This window comes from Puma concolor, chromosome A3 (genome assembly GCF_028749965.1).
Source record: "Puma concolor isolate L17-30 chromosome A3, mPumCon1.1.hap2, whole genome shotgun sequence".
Lineage (NCBI taxonomy): Eukaryota > Metazoa > Chordata > Mammalia > Carnivora > Felidae > Puma > Puma concolor.
The window spans coordinates 89199397-89224081 of NC_141669.1; the positions used below are offsets into that span (position 1 = coordinate 89199397).

The 24685-nt window shown below is 40.4% G+C and overlaps 1 protein-coding gene across 10 annotated transcripts in view; it reads left to right on the forward strand.

Moving 5' to 3' along the window:
• LIMS1 (LIM zinc finger domain containing 1) overlaps positions 1–24685 on the forward strand; it is a 154841-nt gene that overhangs the window by 118194 nt on the left and 11962 nt on the right. For 7 of the 10 annotated variants that reach the window (XM_086701479.1, XM_086701480.1, XM_086701481.1 and 4 more), the window contains one exon: positions 9608–9767. In XM_086701479.1, the coding sequence (XP_086557605.1) occupies positions 9612–9767 (156 nt within the window). In that variant the 5' untranslated portion in view covers positions 9608–9611. Of the gene's footprint in view, positions 1–4323; positions 4637–9607; positions 9768–24685 lie in introns of those variants that run through there. The other 3 variants (XM_086701473.1, XM_086701472.1, XM_086701475.1) reach the window with 2 other exon arrangements.

Genomic DNA, 24685 nt, shown 5'->3' on the forward strand with positions numbered 1-24685 from the left:
TTAATTCCTTAGCAGGTAAGAGTCTTCATTGTGTCTGTTCATGAACCGAATAGTGTGTGTTCACTATTAGCTTTTTTTCATAGTTCTGCTTTTCTGTCTAGTAAATATAAGATTAATTCTTATGAAGTTAATAAGATAGTTACATTTTTAGATCTTCTGACTCAAAGTGTTTAGCAGACTGGTAGCTAAATTGCTGTCTCACTGTTTTCATGGTTTGCCAGATGAAGTAGATGGATTATTAACCCTAGTTCATTCAACAAATAATTACACACACCTGCCAAGTGGTGGCTTCTCTTGATGATGCTGGGGCATAGGCATGAACAAAACAAAGTTCCTACATTCCTGGAGGTTACATTTCTAGCATGTGAAGTGAGATGAAAAGAACATAGAAAACTTATCCTCAGATCCCCTGGAAACTGAACTGAAGGAAAGGGAAATCTCTAGGACCTACTTCAGTGTCCTGCCCTTAGGTTGGTATCGCCAATAGCATTACCTCAGTGGGCAGAATATTTGGATTTAATGATGTTTCTGGTACGAAAATGAACATGATTTGCAATCATTGTACCTAGTATGGATTAAGAACTGTAAGCATATTGTAAACAAAACAAACAAATAGAGCCTAATAGCTTCTTTCCTTAGACATAAACAAGTGTATCAGTTACTGGAAACACCCATACAGTATAGATTTTATTTTATTTCATTTAAAAAAATTTTTGTTTGCTTATTTTTGAGAGAGAGAGAGCAAGAGAGCGAGCAGAGGAGGGGCAGAGAGAGAGGGAGAGAGAAAATCCCAAGCAGGCTCCACACTCAGCACAGACCCCAACGCAGGGCTCCATCCCACAACAGTGAGATCATGACCTGAGCCAGTATCAAGAGTCAGATGCTCAACCGAATGAGCCACCCAGGTGCCCCTGTTTAAAAAAATTTTTTTGGCTTAGTAGGTTAAGCATCCAGCTCTTGATTTCCGCTCAGGTCATAATCTCATGGTTTGTGAGATTGAGGCCACTGAGAGTGCAGAGACTGCTTGGGATTCTCTCTCTCCTTGTCTCTCTGCCCCTCCCCCATTGCCCCCACTCCTAAAATAAAAACATGAACAAAAATTGTTTTAAATTTGTTATATAACTGTCCTATATTTTTTGCAAGAAGTTTTATAGTTTTAGGTTATGTATTTTGGTTTTGGTATGTGTATGTGTGTATATATATTTTTTTTCATGAAGTATAGTTGACACTATTATATTAGTTCTGGGTGTACAGCATCATGAGTTTACAACTCTATAAGCTGTGCTATGCTCACCACAAACATAGCTACCATTTGTTACTATATAAGACTATTATAATACCACTGACTATATTCCCTGTGTCATAGCTTTTATCCCTGTGACTTACTTGTCCCGTAACTGGAAGCCTGTACCTCCCACTCCTCTTCACCTTTTTTACCCATCCCCCTTCCCAACACACACACACACACACACACACACTCCCATTTAGCAACCATCAGTTCTCTATATTTATGGGTCTGTTTCTGCTTTTGTTTCTTTGTTCATTTGTTTTGTTTGGCTTTAAATTTTTTTTTTTTTTTCAACGTTTATTTATTTTTGGGACAGAGAGAGACAGAGCATGAACGGGGGAGGGGCAGAGAGAGAGGGAGACACAGAATCGGAAACAGGCTCCAGGCTCTGAGCCATCAGCCCAGAGCCCGACGCGGGGCTCGAACTCACGGACTGTGAGATCGTGACCTGGCTGAAGTCGGACGCTTAACCGACTGCGCCACCCAGGCGCCCCTGTTTTGTTTGGCTTTAGATTCCACTTATAAATGACATTATATAGTATTTCTCTTTCCCTGACTTATTTCACTTAGCATAATACCCCCTAGGTCCATCCAGGTTGTTGCAAATGGCAAGATCTCATTCTTTTTTATGGCTGAGTAATATTCCACTGTCTGTATATGTATATGTATATGTATATGTATATGTATATGTATATGTATGTGTATGTGTATGTGTATATATACCACATCTTTTTTTTTTTTTATACCACATCTTCTTTATCCATTCATCTGTCAGTGGACACTTAGAATATGTCCATATCTTGGCTATTGTAAATAATGCTGCAGTGAACATAGGTGTGCATATGTCTTTTCAAATTAGTGTTTGTGTCTTTTGTTTTAGCCATTTCTGACAGGTATGAGGTGATACTGTGATTTTGATTTGCCTTTCCCTTATTATTAGTGATGTTGAGACCTTTTCATGTGTCTGTTGGCCACAGGATAGATTTTATGTAGAGGTAAAAAACAAACAGAAACATTGGAGGCAGATGTCTGGATTTGAATTTGGGATCTTCCACTTGCTAGCTGTGTGACTTTAAGCAGGTCTCTTAAGCTAAGAAGGTGATTCTTATTTATTATTTATGCAGGAAAAATTAACTCTGAACACTAGCTGTAAATTGGCAAAGTGGAAGGATTATTGTTGAGAACACAGTGGCAGTGGGGCCCCCTTCCTTCTTTTTGACCATTAAGCCATTGTCTAGAATCTTTTCCCTGAGGAGGGCAAATCCCCATGTTTGTGGACTTGGTCCCAGTAAACTGAGATAGAAAAGTTTAAAGATAATTAAAATAAAGATTGATTTTTAGGAGTGTCTTAGATAAAGTAGAAATGTAAATAGAAGATAATCAGGTTAAGAGGGAAGAAGTATTCTGGGCAGGAGGCATGGTTCCCCTCTTTCTATTGTGCTACCCCTAATTCAGTGGCATTGTGTTTCTAGTCTCAGAGTCAGTGTGTGTGTGTGTGTGTGTGTGTGTGTGTTCATGCCTGCTGCCTCCTCTATTCTACGTGGTCATGATAAAGTTAAAAAACTTTATATGTTTTATACATGTTAAACCATGAGGCTGTTTCTTTCCTCTTTAAAAATGGTGAGTCTTGGGATGCCTGCATGGCTCAGTTGGTTAAGCGTCCGACTCTTGATATCAGCTGTCTTGATCTCAGAGTCATGAGTTCAAGCCCTGCACTGGGCTCAGCACTGGGTGTGGAGCCTACTTAAAAAAAAAGGGTGAGTCTCTTACTCCATCAGCCACAGGCTTGGGGTCTGAGCAGGATCCATAGCCCCACAGCCTTTAAATTTCTGACCTGTGCTCTGAGATCATTCATTGGGTTTCAAAGTGGGAAGACTAGATCTCATTTTCTGCTTCTGTCTCATTTTGTGTTCACTACTTAAATCTTTTGTAGTTAACTTATTTTGCTCTCCAGTGAATATGTTTAACTATTTTCTGACATGGTAGTTGACAACATAGGCCCTAGAATAAGGTTACTTAGATTTAAATCTTGACTCTCCCATGTACTTAATTAGTTATTCAGCATCCTTACACCTCAGTTCCTCATCTGTAAATAATACCTACCTTATAGGGATGTGATAGTACTTACAAATGCTTAGGTAGCATTATTTATTGTTATTATTTGGGAGTCTCAGCTGCATTGTGTCTGTTTGCTGATGCTTTCATGGCTCTCATCTCTAGTGTGACCTCTGTTGGTCAGTGTACCTTTTACCTACTCTCTAGCTTTTCTTTCTTAAGTGGCCCTTGGTACCTTGATTTTGGTGAGAAATTGAGCACCTAGGTCTCAGAGGAATGGGCCTGGAGAAAGGTTCTGAGCCCTTCTATTGCCCGTGGCCTTCATCATCACCCTCCTCATCTGTAGCACTGCTACAAGACAACAGTACTGTAGACTGACTATTGCAGGAATGCCAGCAGCATCCTTAACCATGATAAAGGCTAGGATTAGCTGGGGGTTTCTAACTAGACTCTAGCGCTTTCCTATTTCTTCTTATGTCTATTCATTGAACACATCATCCAACTCTTGCTATGTACCAAGTACTAGGATCAATGAAAGTCCAAAGTAGCTCCAAATCTCAGGGACTCACAGACCCCTGGGGGACGGCAACCGTGGGTATAGCTGGCAAGCATGCCCTGGGCATTACAACGCCCCATAGAGTGTGCCAGCTGCATTTGGCCTCAGTGGGGAGCTTGTTTAGGAACAGAATATCTGGGGATGTTTTACAAGAAGCACAGTGTTTGTGTGGTTGATGCCTGGTGACAGATTCCCCAGGACACGTGGATGTTTGTTTCTCTCGGACCCTGCCAAGCAGTTCTTCCTTCCATAGCAGTGTTTACAGACACAGTCCATCAGGAAGATTGTTCCAGCAAAGACTGTCACTGCTTTGTGGAATGTTTTCTGGAGCTTCCAGAAATGCCTCAGTAAATCAGGACTGGCACACCAACTGACTGCTTTGCTGCTGGAGCTCTTAACATGAAAGGCTAGGAATGATCCTGGCAAACGCAGGACTGACGTCTGTGGGAACAGTGGGAGTGACCCTGGCAGGGAAACAGGGGAGGCCTGGAAATTGTTTCTCTGTCCCTGCCTGCTACTCTCTGCCCTGGGTTTGGGGCTCTCAAGCACCCACGGATGGCGTTCCCGGGCAGGGTGTGCCCCTATGTTATCCCAGAGAATGAAGAAATCCCCCAGACAGCTCTTAACAATGTCCACCAGGCTAATGGCAATGAAGACGAGAGGGCTGTGTCCAAACTGCAGCGCAGGCACAGTGACGTAAAGGTCTACAAGGAGTTTTGTGACTTTTATGCGAAATTGTAAGTGTCTCTTCTCCTGGGAGAGGAGCTCCCCTCTTCCAGATCTAGCCATCTTGGGTTTCAAGTTCACTAGCTATTGATGGTTTTATTTCCTCGACTTTTAGCAGGGGCATTCTAGGGTGATGGAGGGGCGGGGGGTGTATTCCAGCAGGCAAGAATCCACCAGATGAAATGCAGAAGTGAACAAAAATGCTGCCTTTAAAGTAATAGTAGTAACATCTTTGTCTTCAGTAGGTTCCTGATAATAGTACATTTTCATTATGTAGTCCAAGAGGGAGATTTAGAGTTTTTGCTGTCAGGATTTATAATAGAAAAATTGTATGCTCTAAAACTTCCTACACATAAGGGGTCAGTTGAGGGGAACAGTAAAAACTGAACTACAGACTGTTAATAAGGATGCACATTTTTGTTAGGTTTAACAAAGCAGTTTGAAGTAGGCTAACTGGGTTTAATACTGTCTCAAAGGGACTGAATGAATAAATAAGAATGTTGTGTAACCTGCGTGTGTGTGTGTGTGTGCCATTAACTCTAAAAAGTTAGTCTAATTCATGTCATTAAGTGGATTTTAGCAAACAATAAAAAAAATAGTGCAGAGTAGTATTTAGTATTATTTAGACCAACTCATGTAAAGTCGGAAGCTTCGAATTATTGCAGATTCCCAATTTGTCAATTAAGAGTTAAGGAGAATTTAACTGACCTGATTCTCTATTTCCATGAACCCATTCTGTGTGGTATTGTAACAGATGTCATTTATTTTTCACAACTTATAAAGAGTTCTGTTTAAGTATAATTGGGCAATTATAATTATACTGTAACCAAAATGCTTCATGGACTTTCAAGATGCTTTTTGGATTTACAAATTTGTTTTTCATTTTAATGCCAGAAAATTTTTTCCCATACTTTGATCAATAAGACAAAAGAAAAACAAAAAGCTCAATGATGCCAAGTTTTCTGTGTGCAGCTAATTTGTGGAAGTGGGTCAGTTATGACTGACATAACAATCAGTTATGACTGGCCAGATGTAAAGATACTTCCCAACATATATATTCTTTGTCATCAACACTTCTTAGCATATCCCTTTTTGAAAAATCAGCCAAGTAATTATTTCTAGCCTGATGACAGTTATAACTATCATTCATAACTTTTAAAATGTAGAGAGGGAGGCAAACCATAAGAGACTCTGAAATAGAACAAACTGAGGGTTGCTGGGGGGGAAGGAGGTGAGAGGATGTGTCAAATGGGTGATGGGGATTAATAATGGAGGGCACTTGTTGGGATGAGCACTCAGTGTTGTATGTTTTAAGTGATGAGTCACTGGGTTCTACTCCTGAAACCAATGCTACATGATATGTTAACTAACTTGAATTTAAATTGAATAAATAAGTAAATAAATAAGTAAATAAGTAAATAAATAAATAAATAAATAAATAAATAATTACCTGAACTAAAAATAATAAAAATAATAAAATAAAATGTAACTTCTATCATAGTAGTGTTAAAGATAAAACCAACTGTAAAAAAAATACACAGGTCACTGTAGGTTCATTAGTTGTAACAAAGTACTACCTCTTTGGTGGGGGTGTTGGTAGCAGGGGAGGCTCGGATGTGGGGGTAAATGAGAACTCTTTACACTTTCTGCTCAGTTTTGCTGTGAACCAAAAACTGCTCTAAAAAATAGTCCATTGAATAAATACTGCCAGAGGGTCAAAAACAGGAGAGGAAAAGGAAATGTAAACAGTTCAGTAGCTGGGTGAGATTATTGGGGCTTTTGTTCTGAAAGTTTCCTCTAAGGTTCTGTTTCCTTATCCTGCTTGTTATTAAAAGGAATACCTCTTCAAAAATACACATTACATTATGGCTAAAAACTAGTTTATTTTTCCTGTGTGTGGGAAACTATGTATTTGTTTTTATAATGTGTCAACCTATTTTCTAATTCTATTTGAGTATTTGAATTTGACTATAACCAGTGTTTAGTATAATGAGTAGTAAACAGGTGATAAATGCTTTGGTCTTGGGACTGCTTTACACTCTTAAAAATTGTTGATGTCCCCCAGGGCTCCTGGGTGGCTCAGTCAGTTAAGCATCGGCTCAGGTCAGGATCTCATGGTTCATGGGTTCAAGCCCCACATCGGGCTCTGTGTGGACAGCTTGGAGCCTGGAGCCTGCTTCAGATTCTGTGTCTCCTTCTCTCTCTGCCCCTCTTCTGTCCATGCTCTATCTCTCTGTCTTGCAAAAATAAATAAAATGTTTTAAAAAATGAAAAAAAAAATTATTGAAGTCCCCAAAGAGCTTTTGCTTAGCGATATTTACTGTTTTTGAAAATAAAACTGAGAACAAAATATTTATTAATTTAAAAAACAATAAACCCATTACATGTTAATACTAATAACTATTGATATTAATTTTTATGAAAAATAACTGTTTTCAAATGACAAAAGCTTGGTGGGAAAAATGGCATTGAATTACATTTTTGCAAATCTCATTAGTGACCGTCTAAGACAGTTTCTCAGTTCTGATTCTGTGTTTATCCTATTGTAATATGTCGCTAATGTATATAAAGAAAATATGCTTCCCATAGAGATATAGTTGAAAAAGGAAGGGAGTTTTTGAACCCCTAAAAGGGTCACAGTGACCCCTGTACTTTAAGAACCAAGATAATAATGGATCAGGACATTCCAGAATGTTCTGCACTTCCTGCTTTTTAGGAGTTCTTTTAAAATTATAAGGATTGAGTGAACCTTTTGAGGGGGTTGAAAATTAATAATGACACTTTGTCTTTGAGTAGCATCTTCTGGCTTCCAAAGTTACATACTTTTTTAAATTTTATCTTCAAAACGATATTAAGAATTATGGGGGCAGGTGCGGGCTTCCCATCCTTCATCTAGGGACACCTGTGGATTTTGGTCAGGAGAAAGGAGAAACACAAACCTTTCCAAGGGCTTTATTAAAATTGTTGTAATTCATCTAGCTTACGGCAAAACCCAGTAAGAAGGGAATGTGAAGATTTTTCTCCCTAACCAACAGTAATTTTGAAATGACAAAGTAGAAAATTTGTTTTAATGTGATAACTTAGGCTAGGTTTGCCAAGCGTGAGGCTGCCTGTCTTCCTTTTTTTTCCTTTTCCTTTTTTTAGATTTTATCTATCTATCTATCTATCTATCTATCTATCTATCTATCTATTTATTGAGAGAGTGTATGCAAGTTGCATGCAAGCAGGGAGGGTCAGAGAGAAGGGGGAGAGACAATCCCAATCAGGCTATATGATGCTTAGTGCAGAGCCCCATGTGGGGCTCAATCTCACAAACCCATGAGATCATGACTTGAGCCAAAACCAAGTCAGTTACCTAACTGACAGAGCCACCCAGGCGCTCCTTTGTTTTCTTTTTTTGTGATATTTTAATTTTATATTTAAGCCTATTAAGTAAAGTTGAGTTTTGATTGGTATGCGGTTATGAACATGGTACTTCTGCATGAGGTTAGTTATGGCAAGGCTACAAAATAGGAATACTGTTCTTTGAAACATTTGGGGCAAGAAGGCAAAGTTTTCTTCCACTGGGGTGGGGTGGAGGTGAGACAACATATGTGTGAGCCTTTCTGCTAAGGAAACGGCAAAACTTAGAAACCGGCTGGGGACAAGGCAGTTATTAATCTGTAAAATGAAGACTCCTCACCTGCCTCACAGGGTGGTTGTGAAGATTCTGGAGAATGTCAGCAGTATCTTTACCAGGTGGATTGATTCAATATCTGGGTGGTTACAGGCTGCACCAGGGACCTAGACACACAGGTAGAGCTTGTGCTCTGAGTGGGCGTCTGAAAATAAACTTGCCAAATTGTGAAGGACAGTTTGGCCAATGACTGCTCTGGTTAGGGGACATTCCTCACTTCATGGCCTTTTAAAACAAAGCAGTTCTTTTTTTTTTTTTTTTTTTCTTTAAGTTTATTTAAGTAATCTCTACCCCCAACATGGGGCTTGAACTCACGACCCCACGATCAAGAGTTGCATGCTCCTTCGACTGAGCCAGCCAGACGCCCCCAAATACACAGTGGTTAAATAGGGCCTGGAACCCTTTATAGAGTTCTTCCTATATGCTTCAAGGTACAGTGGAATGACTGCAAGGGAGAGATCGGGTCACTGGGCTCTTCAGTGGTCACTTGACTGCCTAATATGTAAAGCGTGATGGTGTCCCTATCACATATTCTCGGATTTTTGAAATTGATACTATAATCTGGTTGTGATTTTATGAATGGGGGCCCTGGATTCTGGTCCTGTATCTTCCATTAAGTACTGAGACTTGTGAAGTTGGATAGGTCATTCCACCTCCCTGAACCTCCCTGTGTCATGTCTGTAAGATGATCTTCATAATGGACAATGCTGTGACTTTAAGATACAGCTTATAATGCCAGTGCCTAATACTTGTCTTACTAATGAGATTACAGGACCATGGCACTCTGGCTGGTTTTAAGAGCTACTGTAGCAGTTGCCTTCAGCAGGATATAACCAAAGGGATAACCTGTGTCCAGCCTAGGACATGGCATTCAGTTGACATGCAATTTAGATTCTGTTCTCAGAAGGGTGAAAAACTGGCTTTGAGATGGTGACCTGTGGATATTTTAATTAGGCTACTTAGGAAGCTATAACCTCAAGCTCTCTCAAGAGCAACTCTTGACTTTAATCTCTATCCCTAGTTCCTCACAGGTAGCAGGCACCCTCTTCTAGTATATTTAGCAAGAGGAATGTCAGCAATATTAAAAACAGATTCCAAGCAAGAGACCCTTTCAGCACCTAAGATGCTAAGGCAAAGAGATGGGAACAGTTTGAGTTGAGTACTTAAGACACAAGAAATTGGGCTTTAGGGCTACAATATGATTTTTGTCATCAGATAGAATTTTCTCCTTAGTCCTTTATGTTGTTTAGTCTTAAGTTTAAGAAAAGGTAGACAGTCTGTGACTTCTGTCCTTTGTGTATTACAGCAACATGGCCAATGCCCTGGCCAATGCCACCTGTGAGCGCTGCAAGGGGGGCTTTGCGCCCGCCGAGAAGATAGTAAACAGTAACGGGGAGCTGTACCACGAGCAGTGCTTCGTGTGTGCCCAGTGTTTCCAGCAGTTCCCAGAGGGACTCTTTTATGAGGTGAGTCAGTCTGGACAGAAGCAACGTTCCCTTCCCACTCCACCTTGTTTTGAGGCATCCTTCTTCGGTTTAAATTTCAGTATGAAGATGGTGTTGAAGTACCAGGTATTTTGGTACCTGTCAGGTCAGTGATGGCTTCTGTGTGGAATGCCCTGACAGACCCACCAACTTGTACTGTTCATTTCACCTTCCTGTGCCAGAACCCTTGGTGCCTTGTGACTCGACCCATCAGATCTGTGCACTTCAGCTCAGCAGACAGAGCCCCTTTGGAAGCTTTAGCCGCAGGTTTTCTGATTTGCTTGCCCCCTACACATACCTTCCTGATTCCTGCCTCTGTCTTTCCCCAACTCAGAGCACCATGAAACATCCTCTCTAAGGCAGGGTATCTGTTACCTACCTTTCAAACAATCAATAGGAGCTTCCATGCATTTATTCTCTAAGAAGGATCTTATTTGGATATTTTGGAGGGATATCCTGTCCATATTAAGCTCTTCTATGTATCTTCTTTTCCAAATTCTTCCTCCTGATTCTCGTGTGTTACCCTGTGGTGTCTACACTTGGATTTCTTCTTACCATTGCTAAAAGCCCCTACTCACAGAATATGTCTGCTTTTGGGAGTAGTCTACAGAGGCCAAGCCCATGTTGTTAACAAAGATGAGAGTGGTTGTGTGTGTGTGTGACCAGTTAGATAGTGCACTTTTACCAGCTTACTCCTTACATATTTATATGTGTGTGTTATTCATATGCATGTCTCTCTGTGATAATATCTGTACATAGAATTATGTTATAGCCAGACAGCTGCTCTTTGATTTCTTCTTTGCCTAGCACATTTTTTAATTTCCCTGTTTTAAAAGCCATTCCTGAGGAAGGAAAGGTAATTTTTAGTGGTTATTAGTAAGTCAGTTGTTTGCCACTCAGATGGCATTTTCCCATGGAAATAATGCCTCCTGAGAGGGAGGTTTCCAGGCCAGCCTGCAGAAAAGCTATTTACCCCATCATATGCACATGACATGCAGAACTGCCCTGTCTATAGTAACATAACTCTGGGGAAAGCTTTAAGAGTTTTGATTAGAGGGGCATCTGGGAGGAGGGGGGGGGGGTTCAGTCGGTTAAGTGTCACGATCTCATGGTTTCATGAGTTCAAGCCCCACATCAGGCTCTGTGCTGACCCTGCAGAGCCTGCTTGGATTCTATCTTTCTCTCTCTCTTCCTCCCCTGCTCGTGCTCTGTCTTTCAAAAAAAAAAAAAAAAGAGTTTTGATTAGAACACATATTTGAGCTCCTGCTGTATCCCAGAAACTATATTCCCCACAATAAAAACCCTAGCAACAGGAAGAGATTCTTATTTTCTTTTCCTTCATTCTTCCAAACTCCTTCCCTGGGCAGTGGGAATCTCTTTTTCTGTCAAATGTGATGGCTTTGGGCTGGGAATGGCAAGTGACAGTGAGAAGAGGCATAGTAGGAGGGAAGACCAAGGAGGCAGCTAGAGCAGGGACTGTGCTTCTTGGCATCAGGGTAACAGATCCCTTCCTGAGGTTGTGGGTGAAGCTGCCAGTGGTAATGAGGAGAACGGCAGCTAGATTTCTGAAGAAGAAAAGGAAATCGCTAGGGGTCTAGGCAACAGGGAGAGAAAGGGAGCAGGGGCAGGAGGGAGGGCAGTCCTCAGTTGTAGTAAAAGGAAAAGGACCTGCTTCCGTGGTCTTGATGGAACACTCAGGTTCTCAGGTCAGCACAGTGGGGGTGTGCCGGGACTCTGGCAAGGAAGGAGGTCACTTAAAGAGAGCCAAGTGTCTGCCTCTTGAGGAAACATGAGTCTTCATACTCTGTCAGTCCCAACCTTACCCCTACTTTTTTTTACCCCCTTGAGGCCCAAAGATGTTGAAGTGTTGCTATAACACAGTAGGTCTGTGATGTGAATGGGATTAGAACCTAGTTTGGTCTCCTAATGTCTAATATGGTATTCTTTCCCATGTGTATTCTTTTCAGATCTAAGGGGTTTTTTTGTTTGTTTTTTAAGTCTAGAGAGAGAGCACGAGAGCAGGAGAGGGGAAGGGGCAGGGATGGGCAGAAAGAAAGAATCTTTAGCAGATTCCACGCTCAGGACAGAACCTGATGTGGGGCTTGATCCCATGATGCTGGGATCATGACCTAAGCCAAACAAATCCAGAGTTGGATGCCCAACCGACTAAGTCACCCAGATGCCCCTCAAATCTAGATATTTTTATTGAAATGGTTAGTTATGGCAAAAACCTTAGGAGGGAGTCCAGAGGAGGAAGAGAAGGATCCAAAAGGGAAAGGCAGGGTCAGTTTTTCCAAACATTAATTCAATATTATATGGTCCATTCACCTGGCACCTTGGAATTAATAATTGTTGTCAGGCACTGTCACCTCCTAAGGTCCTGGTTCCACATCTGTGTTCTGTCAGCTGTCAGGCCACTTGTGCTTAGTCAGAGGGGAGGCTCTGTGAGAGCTTTCAGTGGGACAGAATAAAGCATGACTCACACTTGTCCTCCTGCCCACACCTCACTCCTCTTTACTTCTGGACTATAAATATGCTTCCTGGGTCCATCTGATATTATTCCAGAATGTTATGAATACACAGAACTAGTCTATGAATGGGCTATTGCCCAGCTTAAGGTCCCTTGGGTCCTGAGGAAGATTGCTGTTTTAGCTACACTTAAAATTAAAACCCCTTTTCCAAGGCCAGGGATGTGTAAATCTGCATGTAGAAAATCTGGCCTTTCTTTTTGGTTGAATGATATCCGAGAAAAAGCTATCCAGGGCTTCCAAGAAATAATCTTCATTTTCAGTTATTGAAAAGCAAGCTTAAAAATTTACCTGGCTTGCTTTCCATTTGAGACACAAAGTATGGACTTCAATCTTGGTAATAATAGTAAATGTGTCCTTTCTACTCTACAGCTTTGTATTGCTTTTGTCTTATTATTAAAACATCAACCTTCCCTTATTTCCACCATCCCTAGTCTTTTCTCTGTAGGATTAGTTCTTCCCCTTGAAAATGGGATTCACTTTATACTGTGTAACTTCTGATATTTGGGATCAGATGGCCAGGATGCTCCTCCCTTTGGCCCCAAAGGCAAGTCTACTATTACGCTACTGTTTCCTACCCATTCATGAGGATGTTTGTCTGGAGGTAAGCTGATTGAGCTCAGCTATTTCTGGCTCATTTGCAGCTCCTCTTAAGACTGTTTTAGCAGCAACCAGGATTATTACCTGCACTGGCTCCTTTATGCAGGGTGAATTCCAACCCACCAGCTTATGTGGTTCAGTAAGTGAACTTAAAAGTTTGCCATTGAGGCTGTAATCTATCACTGCTAAAAAATATAAGGTCCAGGGGCGCCTGGGTGGTTAAGCGTCCGACTTCAGCCAGGTCACGATCTCGCGGTCCGGGAGTTCGAGCCCCGCGTCAGGCTCTGGAATGATGGCTCAGAGCCTGGAGCCTGTTTCCGATTCTGTGTCTCCCTCTCTCTCTGCCCCTCCCCCGTTCATGCTCTGTCTCTCTCTGTCGCAGAAATGAATAAACGTTGAAAAAAAAAATAAAAAAAAAAAATATAAGGTCTGTCTCAGTGCTTCTTGTGCTCCATAGCTTCTGTCATCAATGACTGCTGTACCTGGGATGTTTTTATTTACAAGACCACATTAGTCATGTTTTCAGGCCACTCACACCTGTCTCATTTCAGTTGTCTTCTCTGACGACACACAGCACTTTGTTTATACCTTTAGTAAAGACGGCATTTCACAATTTATTACATTGAATACCTTGGGTGCAAGGACTGTTCTCATTGATTCAGTATCTCTATAGTTTGTTATGCAGTATTTGATGACTACTAGGTGCTTAATAAATACAATGGTATGTATACAGTACTTGGATTGTACAGATGGCAAGATAAAATGCTAAGATTCCCACTAGGACCCAGGGAACACATTTTCTAATATAAACATTGCAGGCTATCCTTCAGAGTCTTTACTCATTTACCTATTGCTCATTTCATGAACATTGTCCAGAGTGGTGGATGAAAGAAATGTATTCTTATGTAAAAATAGGAAATTTCAGTTTTGGGTAGAACCCTGAGTAAAATGCCTAGTCATGATGTATTTTCACTACCATAGGTGAACCACTGATTTGGTATATTGGTTCAAGCCAATGTGGTGTTCTTGAATAAACTTGGTTGTTATTTAAAACCTACAGAAAAGTTGAGGGGCGCCTGGGTGGCGCAGTCGGTTAAGCGTCCGACTTCAGCCAGGTCACGATCTCGCGGTCCGTGAGTTCGAGCCCCGCATCGGGCTCTGGGCTGATGGCTCGGAGCCTAGAGCCTGTTTCCGATTCTGTGTCTCCCTCTCTCTCTCTGCCCCTCCCCCGCTCATGCTCTGTCTCTCTCTGTCCCAAAAATAAATAAAAAAACGTTGAAAAAAAAATTAAAAAAAAAAAATAAAAATAAAACCTACAGAAAAGTTGAAAGAATAATACAGTGAATATCATGTATCCTTATGCATCTCACACACATACCCACAACACCCATCTTCTGCCAAATTGTTTGGAAATAATTTCCAGACCCCTAAATGAAGTTACTTTAAATTTTTGTGTTTTTTGGGGGAGGAGGTACAACAGAAGAATCATAGTTAAGGGATGATTTTTGGGATACTGGCCTTAACAAAATGTTCTTTTATTGACTGATATAACATGTCATATCATGTTATATCTAGTTGGGATTGAAAGGGTATTGAAAGGGATATAGAAAGGGTAAAGTAGTGACTTTGCAGTGGCAAAACCTAGCAGATACTATCTTTTTTTTTTGTTAACGTTTATTCATTTTTGAAAGGCAGAGACAGAGCGTGAGTGGGGCAGGGTTAGAGAGACAGAGAGAGGGAGACACAGAATCCAAAGCAGGCTCCAGGCTCTGAGCTGCCAGCACAGAGCCTGATGTGGGGCTCGAATTCACAGACCATGAGATCGTGACTTGAACCTACGACAGGCGCCTAACTGACTGAGCCACCTGGGTGCCCCTGGCAGATACCATCTTTTTTTTTTTTTTTTTTAATGTTTGTTTATTTTTGAGAGAGAAACAGAGTGCGAGCAGGGGAGGGGCAGAGAGAGGAGACACAGAATCTGAAGCAGGCTCCAGCCTCTGAGCTGTCAGCACAGGGCCTGACACAGGGCTTGAATCCACAAGCTGTGAGATCATGACATGAGCCGAAGTCAGACGCTCAACCGACTGAGCCACCCAGGCGCCCCAATACCCTCTTAATCAAGTGGTCAAGGTAAACATGACCAGTAAGAAATCATGTTGAGATCATGTACTCTCCGATATGATACAAGAAAATAGAGCATATTATTACCCCTGTGGTATTCCCGCAAATCTATGACCTCAGTCTAGTCATGAGACAAACACATAATGAGGAGTACTCTACAAAACACAACCCGTACCCTTTAAAAGTGTCAAGGGCAGGGCTCGGTCAGTTAAGCACCTGACTCCTGGTTTCAGCTCAGATTATGATCTCACAGTTCATCGGATCAAGCGCTGCGTCAGGCTCTATGCTAACAGTGTTGAGCCTGCTTGGGATTTTTCTCCCTTTCTCTCTGCCCCTCTCTTGCTTGTGTGTGTGTGCTCTGTCTCTAAATAAATAAATAATAAACATGCATTTTTTTTTTAAAGTGTCAAGGTCATTTAAGACAGGGCAAGGTTGAGGAACTGTCACAGATTGAAGGTGACCAAACAGCCTCGATTAGTCAGACATCATGAGATTTCCCATGTGTGTGTTTATTCATTCTTTATTGACCTATCCATCCATTTAACAATATTTATAATATTAGTTAGGTAGTTACAGTGTGTCAGGCACCATGTTACATTCTAGGAGTACAATGATGAGCAAGGTAGATAGAGTCTTAAGGAGCTTATCCTACAGTGTATTAGACTAGGCTGACCAAGATCAAGTCATTGAAAATTAAATACAAAACTTCACAGTATTACAGACTGGTTGGTAATAGGAAGTTAAATCTACCTGAGGACAGATTTCTACCCCAGAATCTACTGAAAACCGGAATAGATGATGTTTATATTTCAGCACTGTGGCACTTGGTAAAGAGCTTAGTAAATGGAAGGTACTTTTTTTTTAGAAAATAACCATGATATGATTTTACAGGCTGTCACTACATATATCTGCAGCAGCTTCTAGCATCGTGCCTTGCCTTTAGTGGGTGCTCTGAATATTTGCTGACTGAGAGAAACTGTCAGTGAAGCTGTGCATCCTAGGATGTCTTAGGAACCATGTATCCATAATTAGGTTGTTTCAGGACCTCAGCATTTTCCTCAGATTTGTGCAATGGAAATAGAAGGAGGATTCACTTTATTGGTACGTTGTCAAAAAGGAACACAGTAGTCCCAGGCTGTAATGTCATTGTTCCACATCCAACAGAATTACCTCTTCATCTATCTGTGTTCAGATTAATAGTTCTCAAGTGAAGTTCACATCGTGTGTTGGCAGAGAAGCCATGGTTTTTAAGTTGATAGAAACCCACAAGATAATTTAAGAATTCTAGGTTATATTCTCTATTGCTCTGTCTAAAAGAGGTGGTGGATACAGAAGAAGCAGTGTAGATTTTAGGGTCTGACAGCCTTGGATTGAACCCCAGCTCTACTGGCTTTGGTGCAAGTTATTTAATATTTTTGAATTTCAGTTTTCTCTAACAAGGGATTAATCACATGTGTCTGATACGGTTATGAGTTTGAACCAAGGTAGCATGCTGTGTTCTGGAAGCTGTCCTGTGCATTGTAAGATGTTTAGTAATCTCTCCCCACTAGATCCCCAGTCCTGACAACCAGAATATCCCTTGGGGCGCTAAATCACCCTCAGCTGAGAACCATTACACTAAACAATGAGGGTTATGATCTTCACTAGGGATATAGCAAGTCCATTGTAAGTGGGTGTGTTCCCCATGTTGGTTAGGCAGTACTCTCACAAAATAAAAAACCTTTTTATAGTTCTGTCTCTCAGAATTTGACTGCAGTTAGAGCTAATTCTTGTTCCATAAATTAAAAAAAAAATGTTAAGCTTTATTTATTTTTGAAAGAGAGAGAGAGAGAGAGCGAGAGCAAGCAAGCGGGGGAGGAACAGAAAGAGAGGAAAACACAGAATCAGAAGCAGGCTCCAGGCTCCGAGTTGTCAGCACAGAGCCCGACATGGGGCTCAAACCCGCAAACAGCGAGATCGTGACCTGAGCTGAAGTCAGATGCTTAACTGACTGAGCCACCCAGGTGCCCCATAAATTTAATTAGAAAGTATTTCTAGACAGATTTCACTTAAGAAAGACCCTCAAGAGAGCCTACATTTTTCTGGTTTAAATTGACACAAGAGGGGCGCCTGGGTGGCGCAGTCGGTTAAGCGTCCGACTTCAGCCAGGTCACGATCTCGCGGTCCGTGAGTTCGAGCCCCGCGTCGGGCTCTGGGCTGATGGCTCGGAGCCTGGAGCCTGTTTCTGATTCTGTGTCTCCCTCTCTCTCTGCCCCTCCCCCGTTCATGCTCTGTCTCTCTCTGTCCCAAAAATGAATGAACGTTGAAAAAAAAAAAATAAATAAAATAAATTGACACAAGAAAAGATAACTATACCGTTCTTGGATAGTCATCATTCAACTATTCATAATGAAAATATCATCCTCATTTAGCAGAAGGCAAGATACATTACCTGTGTGGTGATTAGTACTGGTTCCACTAACTGAAATTTATTTTTCTCTTTTCAAATATCCTACTTCTGTGTTTTAATTTTAAACAACTTTTAAATGTTTATGATTCCAGGGGCGCCTGGGTGGTGCTCAGTCAGTTAAGCATCTGATTGTTGTTTGCAGCTCAGTTCATGATCTCACACTTTGTGGGATCAAGCCCTGCGTCTGGCTCTGTGTTGACAGTGTGGAGCCTTCTTGGGATTCTCTCTCTGTCTCTCTCTGCCCCTCTCCCACTTGTGTGCACTCTCTCTCTCTCTCAAAATAAATAAATAAAAATTAAAAAAATAATAAATATTAATGATTCCAAAAAATATTTATCTTTTAATTTTGTCTGTATTGGAAGGTAGTGATCAGGGCAGTAATAAAAACAACATGTTCAAACAATCATGTTGGTGGTATTGCTTGCCACCCCTAACACCCCCAGGAGTTGAGGTGCTGTTTCTGCTTCCATGTGTCTCTTGAGAGTAAGGTCACCTAGCTTGTTGTGTTAAGTCACAGTCCTTAACCTTGTCTAGAATATAGTACTTTATGTGTGAATAAATGTCCCACAATTCCTGATTTTAGAAGACTTGTGAATTACACTAATACTTTTATTTCTGAGCCAGGCACTATACTAGGTATATCTTTCTCTTTTTTCTTTCTTTTTTTTTTTAGTTTTTTAATTTATTTGGGGAGAGAGATTGCACACGTGAGTGCAAGCAGGGAGGGGCAGAGAGAGAGGGAGAGAGAAAATCCCAAGCAGACTCTGCATTGTCAGTGCAGATCCTGATGCAGGGCTCGATCTCGCAAACCAACAAGATGATGACCTGAGCCGAAATCAAGAGTCTGATGCTTAACCAACCGAGTCACCCAGGCGCCCCTATACTAAGTGTTTTGTAGACTGTTATTCTTGTTGTTCTTCTTTCATTTGATTCTCACATAAATCCTGTGAGTTAGGTACTTTTTTTCCCAACTTACCTGTGGCCGTGATGAGGCTCAGAGACCTTGACCACAGTTAACTAGTGGGGACGTGGTCAAATCAGGATGTTAACTCATGCCTGCTTGTCTGCACAAACTGGGTTCTCCTCCACTAGGATGCACCAACTCTCACTGAAGTTGAAATGGTTTCCTGGGACTGATATTTTATCATTCTGAGAGATAATGCTCTCTTGTATGTGGCCATCACTACTTTTTTATCCAGTCACTCAGTAAATATTTATGGAAAGCCTACATTGTAGGGTATACTGTGTGGACCACACTATACCCTAGTTCTGGGAGTGAATACAGTTTTCACAGTGATTTGGATAGAACTTGATGACTTCCATGCTTCTGTTCCTCATTTTCAGATTAGGAAAATTTAGAGAGGTCAGATAAATATATGAGTTGTATACAATTAGTGATTTTTGCATTTGGAATTGTAGTTTGCTTCAAAGTGAAATCTGTTTTCATCAGTACTGGTTTTCATGAGTTACCAGTATGTCTAGTCATATTCCAATACATATGAAGAAATATTTATAAAATGACCAAGTCATTGGTGGCATGAGCAGGCTGTTTAAATGCCATTTCAGAGGGGGATACCCGCTCAGCCCAGAGGTCCTAATGCTAACTATATGTATATAGCCACCATAACAGCTCCCAAATCTAACTTTGTGACATCTCGGCATATCTCCAGTAAAAGGATTATCTTAGTATTTCCCCTAAGAAGGTACTTTTGAAAGTAAAATTGAACCAACAGTTAAAGGGTGATATAATTCTACAAACATTATAAATCAGGATGGACTGGACCAAGAACTAGGAACATGGTGTGCAGCCTTTCTCATTTTGGCATAGTACACATTAAGTTATTTGTTAATACTTCAGATTTCTTTCTCTCTCCTTAGTTTGAATTTCCCAAATGTGTCCTTTTTTTCCTATCACAAAATGCATAACAGGAAAGACCAATTTATAATGAATGATTTAGTAGAAAGATGGTTTACAAAGGGATTTCTTCACTCATTTCCTCTTACACAGAATCATGATTACTCAGGAAGGCTGAACCCTGAGAAGGGAGGTCTGGTTGGGAGGAAACTTCCCAACTAGATGAGGAGCTTATCTGCTGACCCACTCAGTTCAAAGCAATTTATGACAAACCAGTACAAATCACCAAGTGAAGATCGTCAACATTTGCACTTGCCTTGAAATGAGACTACCAGCTAAGTTTCTAATTCTGAGCTTTCTTTAAAGCAGCAGAATCAAGCCCCACCCTCCTCGAAAGAGAGTCTTCACAGAATTCAAACAAAACATAAAGCAGAGCTATTTTTGGTTGGAGTTAATCCTCCCCCAGACTGAACAATCCCTGTTCCAGGCAGGTGGCAGCAAGTAGGGTTCTTAGACAGTCCGTTTCAACAATATTAATTAATTAATTATTGAATATTCAATATTCAATATTGAATTAATTCAAATTAATATTTCTTATAAGCTGAGGGTATTTTAAACCAGTTTTGGGTTGTAACATGCAGTTACCTAGAAAGATAGTACTTCTGAAAGTTTGATTTTTTCAAATTTCTGATTTCTGATTTTTCATTTTTATCCTAGAGTTTTACTTTGGATCAACTTCTGGCCTTTCTCCTAGGCTTGGATATCAAGCCCATAACTGTGTTTGATCATGTCTATACCTGTAGAAAAGAGGCGCTTGTTGTAGCAAAAGAAATTCTCTTGCATTAGTCCTCATACAGGATAAGCACAGCCCAGGGTATGCAAAGGGTTTGCATTATGGATGGTTTCAAGGGATCCATTTCTGGATCCTTGTATTTTGGTTTGAGAGAACTAAATTTTTGGATTCTTCTTCCTAAAGTTGATTTCTCTGATAATATATTTGTATTCACAGTAGCACTTGATTTTCCCTCTTCACAAGAGAAAGGAATCTCAAATCTTACTGTGATTAATTGCCCCAGAACACCAATAAAAAGTCATTAGTCAGGAGTCCTCAAACCCATAAGGCTTCTAGTCTTTCCCTGCCTTGTGTATTTTCTTTGTTTTTTTTTTTTTAAGTTTTATTTACAGTAAAACATTGCATTGCGAATAACTTACTCTGCAGGTGTTCACAAGAAGAGCAAACATTTCTAATAAATTTTAACTTGATAAATGAGCAGTGCCTTGCAATACAAGTAGTACATGATGCCAAATGTCACATGATCACACCTGAGCCAATGGTTCTTCAAATGTGCTTTGATATACAAGTGCTTTGGAATGCAAGCATGTTTCTGGAACGAATTATGCTTGCAAACCAAGGTTTTACTGATTTATTTTGAGGGAGAGAGAGAGCACGGGTGCACGTAAGTGGGGTGAGGGTCAGAGACAGAGGAAAAGAGAATCCCAAGCAGGCTCCACACTGTTAGCATGGAGCCTGATGCAGGGCTTGATCCCACGAACTATGAGATCATGACCTGAGCTGAAATCAAGAGTTGGACACCCAACCAACTGAGCCACCCAGGCACCTTGCCTTCTGTATTTTCTTGATAAGGATGAAGCCTAGCTTTAGGAACTGTGCTGGCTGTTCTGGGTTCAGATTTGTAGCAGATTTGGAAATGTAGGGAGTAATCATGACAACTTCCTGTTAAGACTTTGTCTTTTTTTATCTTTAATTTCAAAAGGACTCATCCTTTTTCTTCAGTTTTATTAAAATATGGTCGACAGATAACATTAAGTTTAAGGTGTACAACATGATGACTTCATATGTATATGTATATATTGTGAAATGATAACCACAGTAAGGTTAGCACATCCATTACCTCATGTAATTACCTTTTGTGTGTGTGTATGGTGAGAACATTTAAGATCTACTGTCTTAGCAGACTTCAAGTGTGCAATACAGTGTTGTTAACTGTAATCACTGTGCTGTATCTTAGATGCCCAGAATTTACTCATTTTATAACTGGAAGTTTGTACCCCTTGAGCAATATTTCCCCATTTCCCTGATCCCTCCAGGTCCCAGTAACTATCAGACTACTCTGTTTCTAGGAGTTTGTCATTTTTAGATTCCACACATAAGTGAGATCACACGGTATTTGTCTTTCTCTGCCTGACTTAATTCTTTCAGCATAATGCCCTCCAGGTTTGTCCATGTTGTTGCAAATAGCAGGATTTCCAGGGCATATGGGTCGCTCAGTTAAGCATCCAACTTCAGCTTAAGTCTTGATCTCATGGTTTGTGAGTTTAAGCCCCATATCGGGTTTTGCCCTGACAGTGAGGAGCCTGCCTGGGATTCTCCTTCTCTCCTGTCTCTGCCCCTTACATTCCCTTTCTTTCTCAAAATGAATGAATGAATGAATGAACGAATAAATAAATAAATAAATAAATAAATAAATAAATAAATAAATAACTAGCTAGCATGATTTCCTTCCTATTTATGGCTGAGTGGTATTTCATTGTATATGTATATCACAGGATTTATCCTTTTAAAGGGAGATGTCTGTGAGAGCAAAGCATAGAGCATTGGTAAGAAATTATGAACATGATGCGTATATGTTAGGAGCCAGAGCCAAAACAGAAGTCTGTGACTCTCACAAGGCACTGAGAGGCTAAACAGCTTGACCCAGGTCACACAGCCAGTCAGTGGTTTAGCCAGAATTTAAACTCAGGCATTCTGGATCCATGGTCAGTGTTCTTAACTTCCACTCTATGCTACCTATTTGAATCACGTCTTAAAAGACTTACTCAAATTGCAACCAATCCTATTTTTTTTTTCTACCTTCTGCTAGCAAATATAGTATATATGCTAACTGCTGGACTCATTTTGTTTTTGTCTTAAGCAATATGTCTTTCTCTTTCATTAAATACAAACTAAAAGTTGAATGTTTCTTTTTTTTTTTTTTTTTTTCTCATTAAACTATGTTTTAATGGTCTCCAAATTCTGTGACAGATTTTTTTTTGGTTGTTTCCATTAAAAAGAACTGATTTTAAAAATTATAATAAACCTGCCACACACACATAAGTGGCACACAAAACATTCTGTTTTCCTACTAAAAATGTTGTGATGCATTGTTATCATTAACCAGTCTTTGCTATTAAACCTACATGGCCAGGGGCACATGGGTGGTTCAGTTGGTTGAGTATCTGACTTTGGCTCAGGTCATGACCTCATGGTTCTTGAGATCAAGACCTGCATCAGGCTTGCTGCTGTCAGCACAGAGCCAGCTTTAAATCCTCTATTCCCCTCTTTCTCTGCCCTTCCCCTGCTCACACTCTTTCAAAAATAAAAATAAATAAAAAATAAAAAATAAATCTTTAAAAAAAAGAATAAAGCTACATGGCCAGTTGACACCAACAGTTCTGAGCCCAGTCTTTCAACATGGATTAAGACTAGGGTAGCCGATGGGGCGCCTGGGTGGCTCAGTCGGTTAAGTGACTGACTTCGGCTCAGGTCATGATCTCACAGTTCATAGGTTTGAGCCCCACATCAGGCTCTGTACTGAACGCTTGCTTGGAGCCTGGAGCCTGCTTCAGATTCTGTGTCTCCTTCTTTCTCTGCCCCTCCCCTGCTTGTACTCTGTCTCACTCTGTGTCTCAAAAATAAATAAATATAAAAAAAAATTAAATTAAACAAAAGACTCGGGTAGCTGATAAAAAAGTTTATCGGTTCCAACTAAATCAGTGGAGTTGTTTCTGAGTCTTTATATTTGATTTCTCTCTTTTTTAAAAATTTTTTAATGTTTATTTTTGATAGAACACAAAGGGAAGAAGAGAAGAGAGACAGGGAGACACAGAATCTAAAGCAGGCTCCAGGCTCTGAGCTGTCAGCACAAAGCCCAACGCAGGGCTCGAACCCACAGACCATGAGATCATGACCTGAGCTGAAGTCAGTCACCCAACCGACTGAACCACCCAGGCACCCCTTGATTTCTTTTTTTGATTACTGCTAAAAGCTAAACATCTGATTTCTATATATGTTTGTAACATCCAATAAAGGAACATATTTACTTCATAAATAACTTCTGGTTGGGGCTACCCACAGTGCATTAGGACAGAGAACTGGGTAATATAGCATATCAATTTATGATTATCTGTTTGTAACTTCTGAAAACAGATTCATTGCATTAATTTAAAAATTTAAAAAAAACCGGGGGCATCCAACCTAGGTGGCTCACCCACCCAGGTGGGTGTCCAACTTCCGCTCAGGTCATGATCTCACGGTTCATGAGTTTGAACCCCACATTGGGCTCTGTGCTGACAGCTCAGAGCCTGGAGCCTATTTCGGATTCTGTGTCTCCCTCTCTCTCTGCCCCTTCCCTGCTCATGCTCTGTCTCTCAAAAATAAACATGAATTAAATTTTTTTTTAAAAAACAGCTTCATTAAACGTATTAGAGTTCATCCATTTGAATTTCAAAATGAAGTAAGCCTTTTTCTGGCACAAAATAAATCTACTTGGGCTGGTCTGCAGATTAAGCTATAGTGGATATGTTCAATAAATTGAGCTAAATCTGCAGCTAATTTCCACAATTGACCAAATTTAGTTGACTACTGCTACATCACTAAAAATGGATTTTGATAGTCAAACAATATGCAATATGTGAACATTGTAAGGAGTTCAAAGATTCAAAGGGAGACATGCTATAATTCTCACGACTTATTTATGTGAAGAGGGTAAAAAGCAGCCCCCAAAATAGAAATTCATGTTGAACTCTTCCATTGGTAAGTCCTATTTATCTGTGGATACATGGAATAATTGTGAGAGGAAGGGGACCCCTGCTCATCTCATTAAGAGACACTTTTCTTTTTTTTTTAATTTTTTAATGTTTATTTTTGAGAGATAGAGTGTGAGCAGTGGTGTGGCAGAGAGAGGGAGACACAGAATCCAAAGCAGGCTCCAGGCTCTGAGCTGTTAGCACAGAGCCCGATGCAGGGCTACAACTCATGAACTGTGAGATCATGACCTGAGCCGAAGTCTGGTGCTTAACCAATTGAGGTACCCAGGTGCTCCACAATAGGCTTTTTAAGTAAACAAATAGAAAGTAAAATTTGACATTTGTACACATATTCATGTTTTAACTATTTGTGTACTAATAATTATAATGATAACTTAATCCAGAATAAAAAGAATGTTTTTAGCTTTTAGAGTTCATGGGTTCAGGTAGTAAAACAAATTTTAAAGTTTTGTTATATACATTTTAATTGCCGAGAAGTATGGTAGGGTGATCTGTTAAAGACTTTAGTATGGAATTTAGG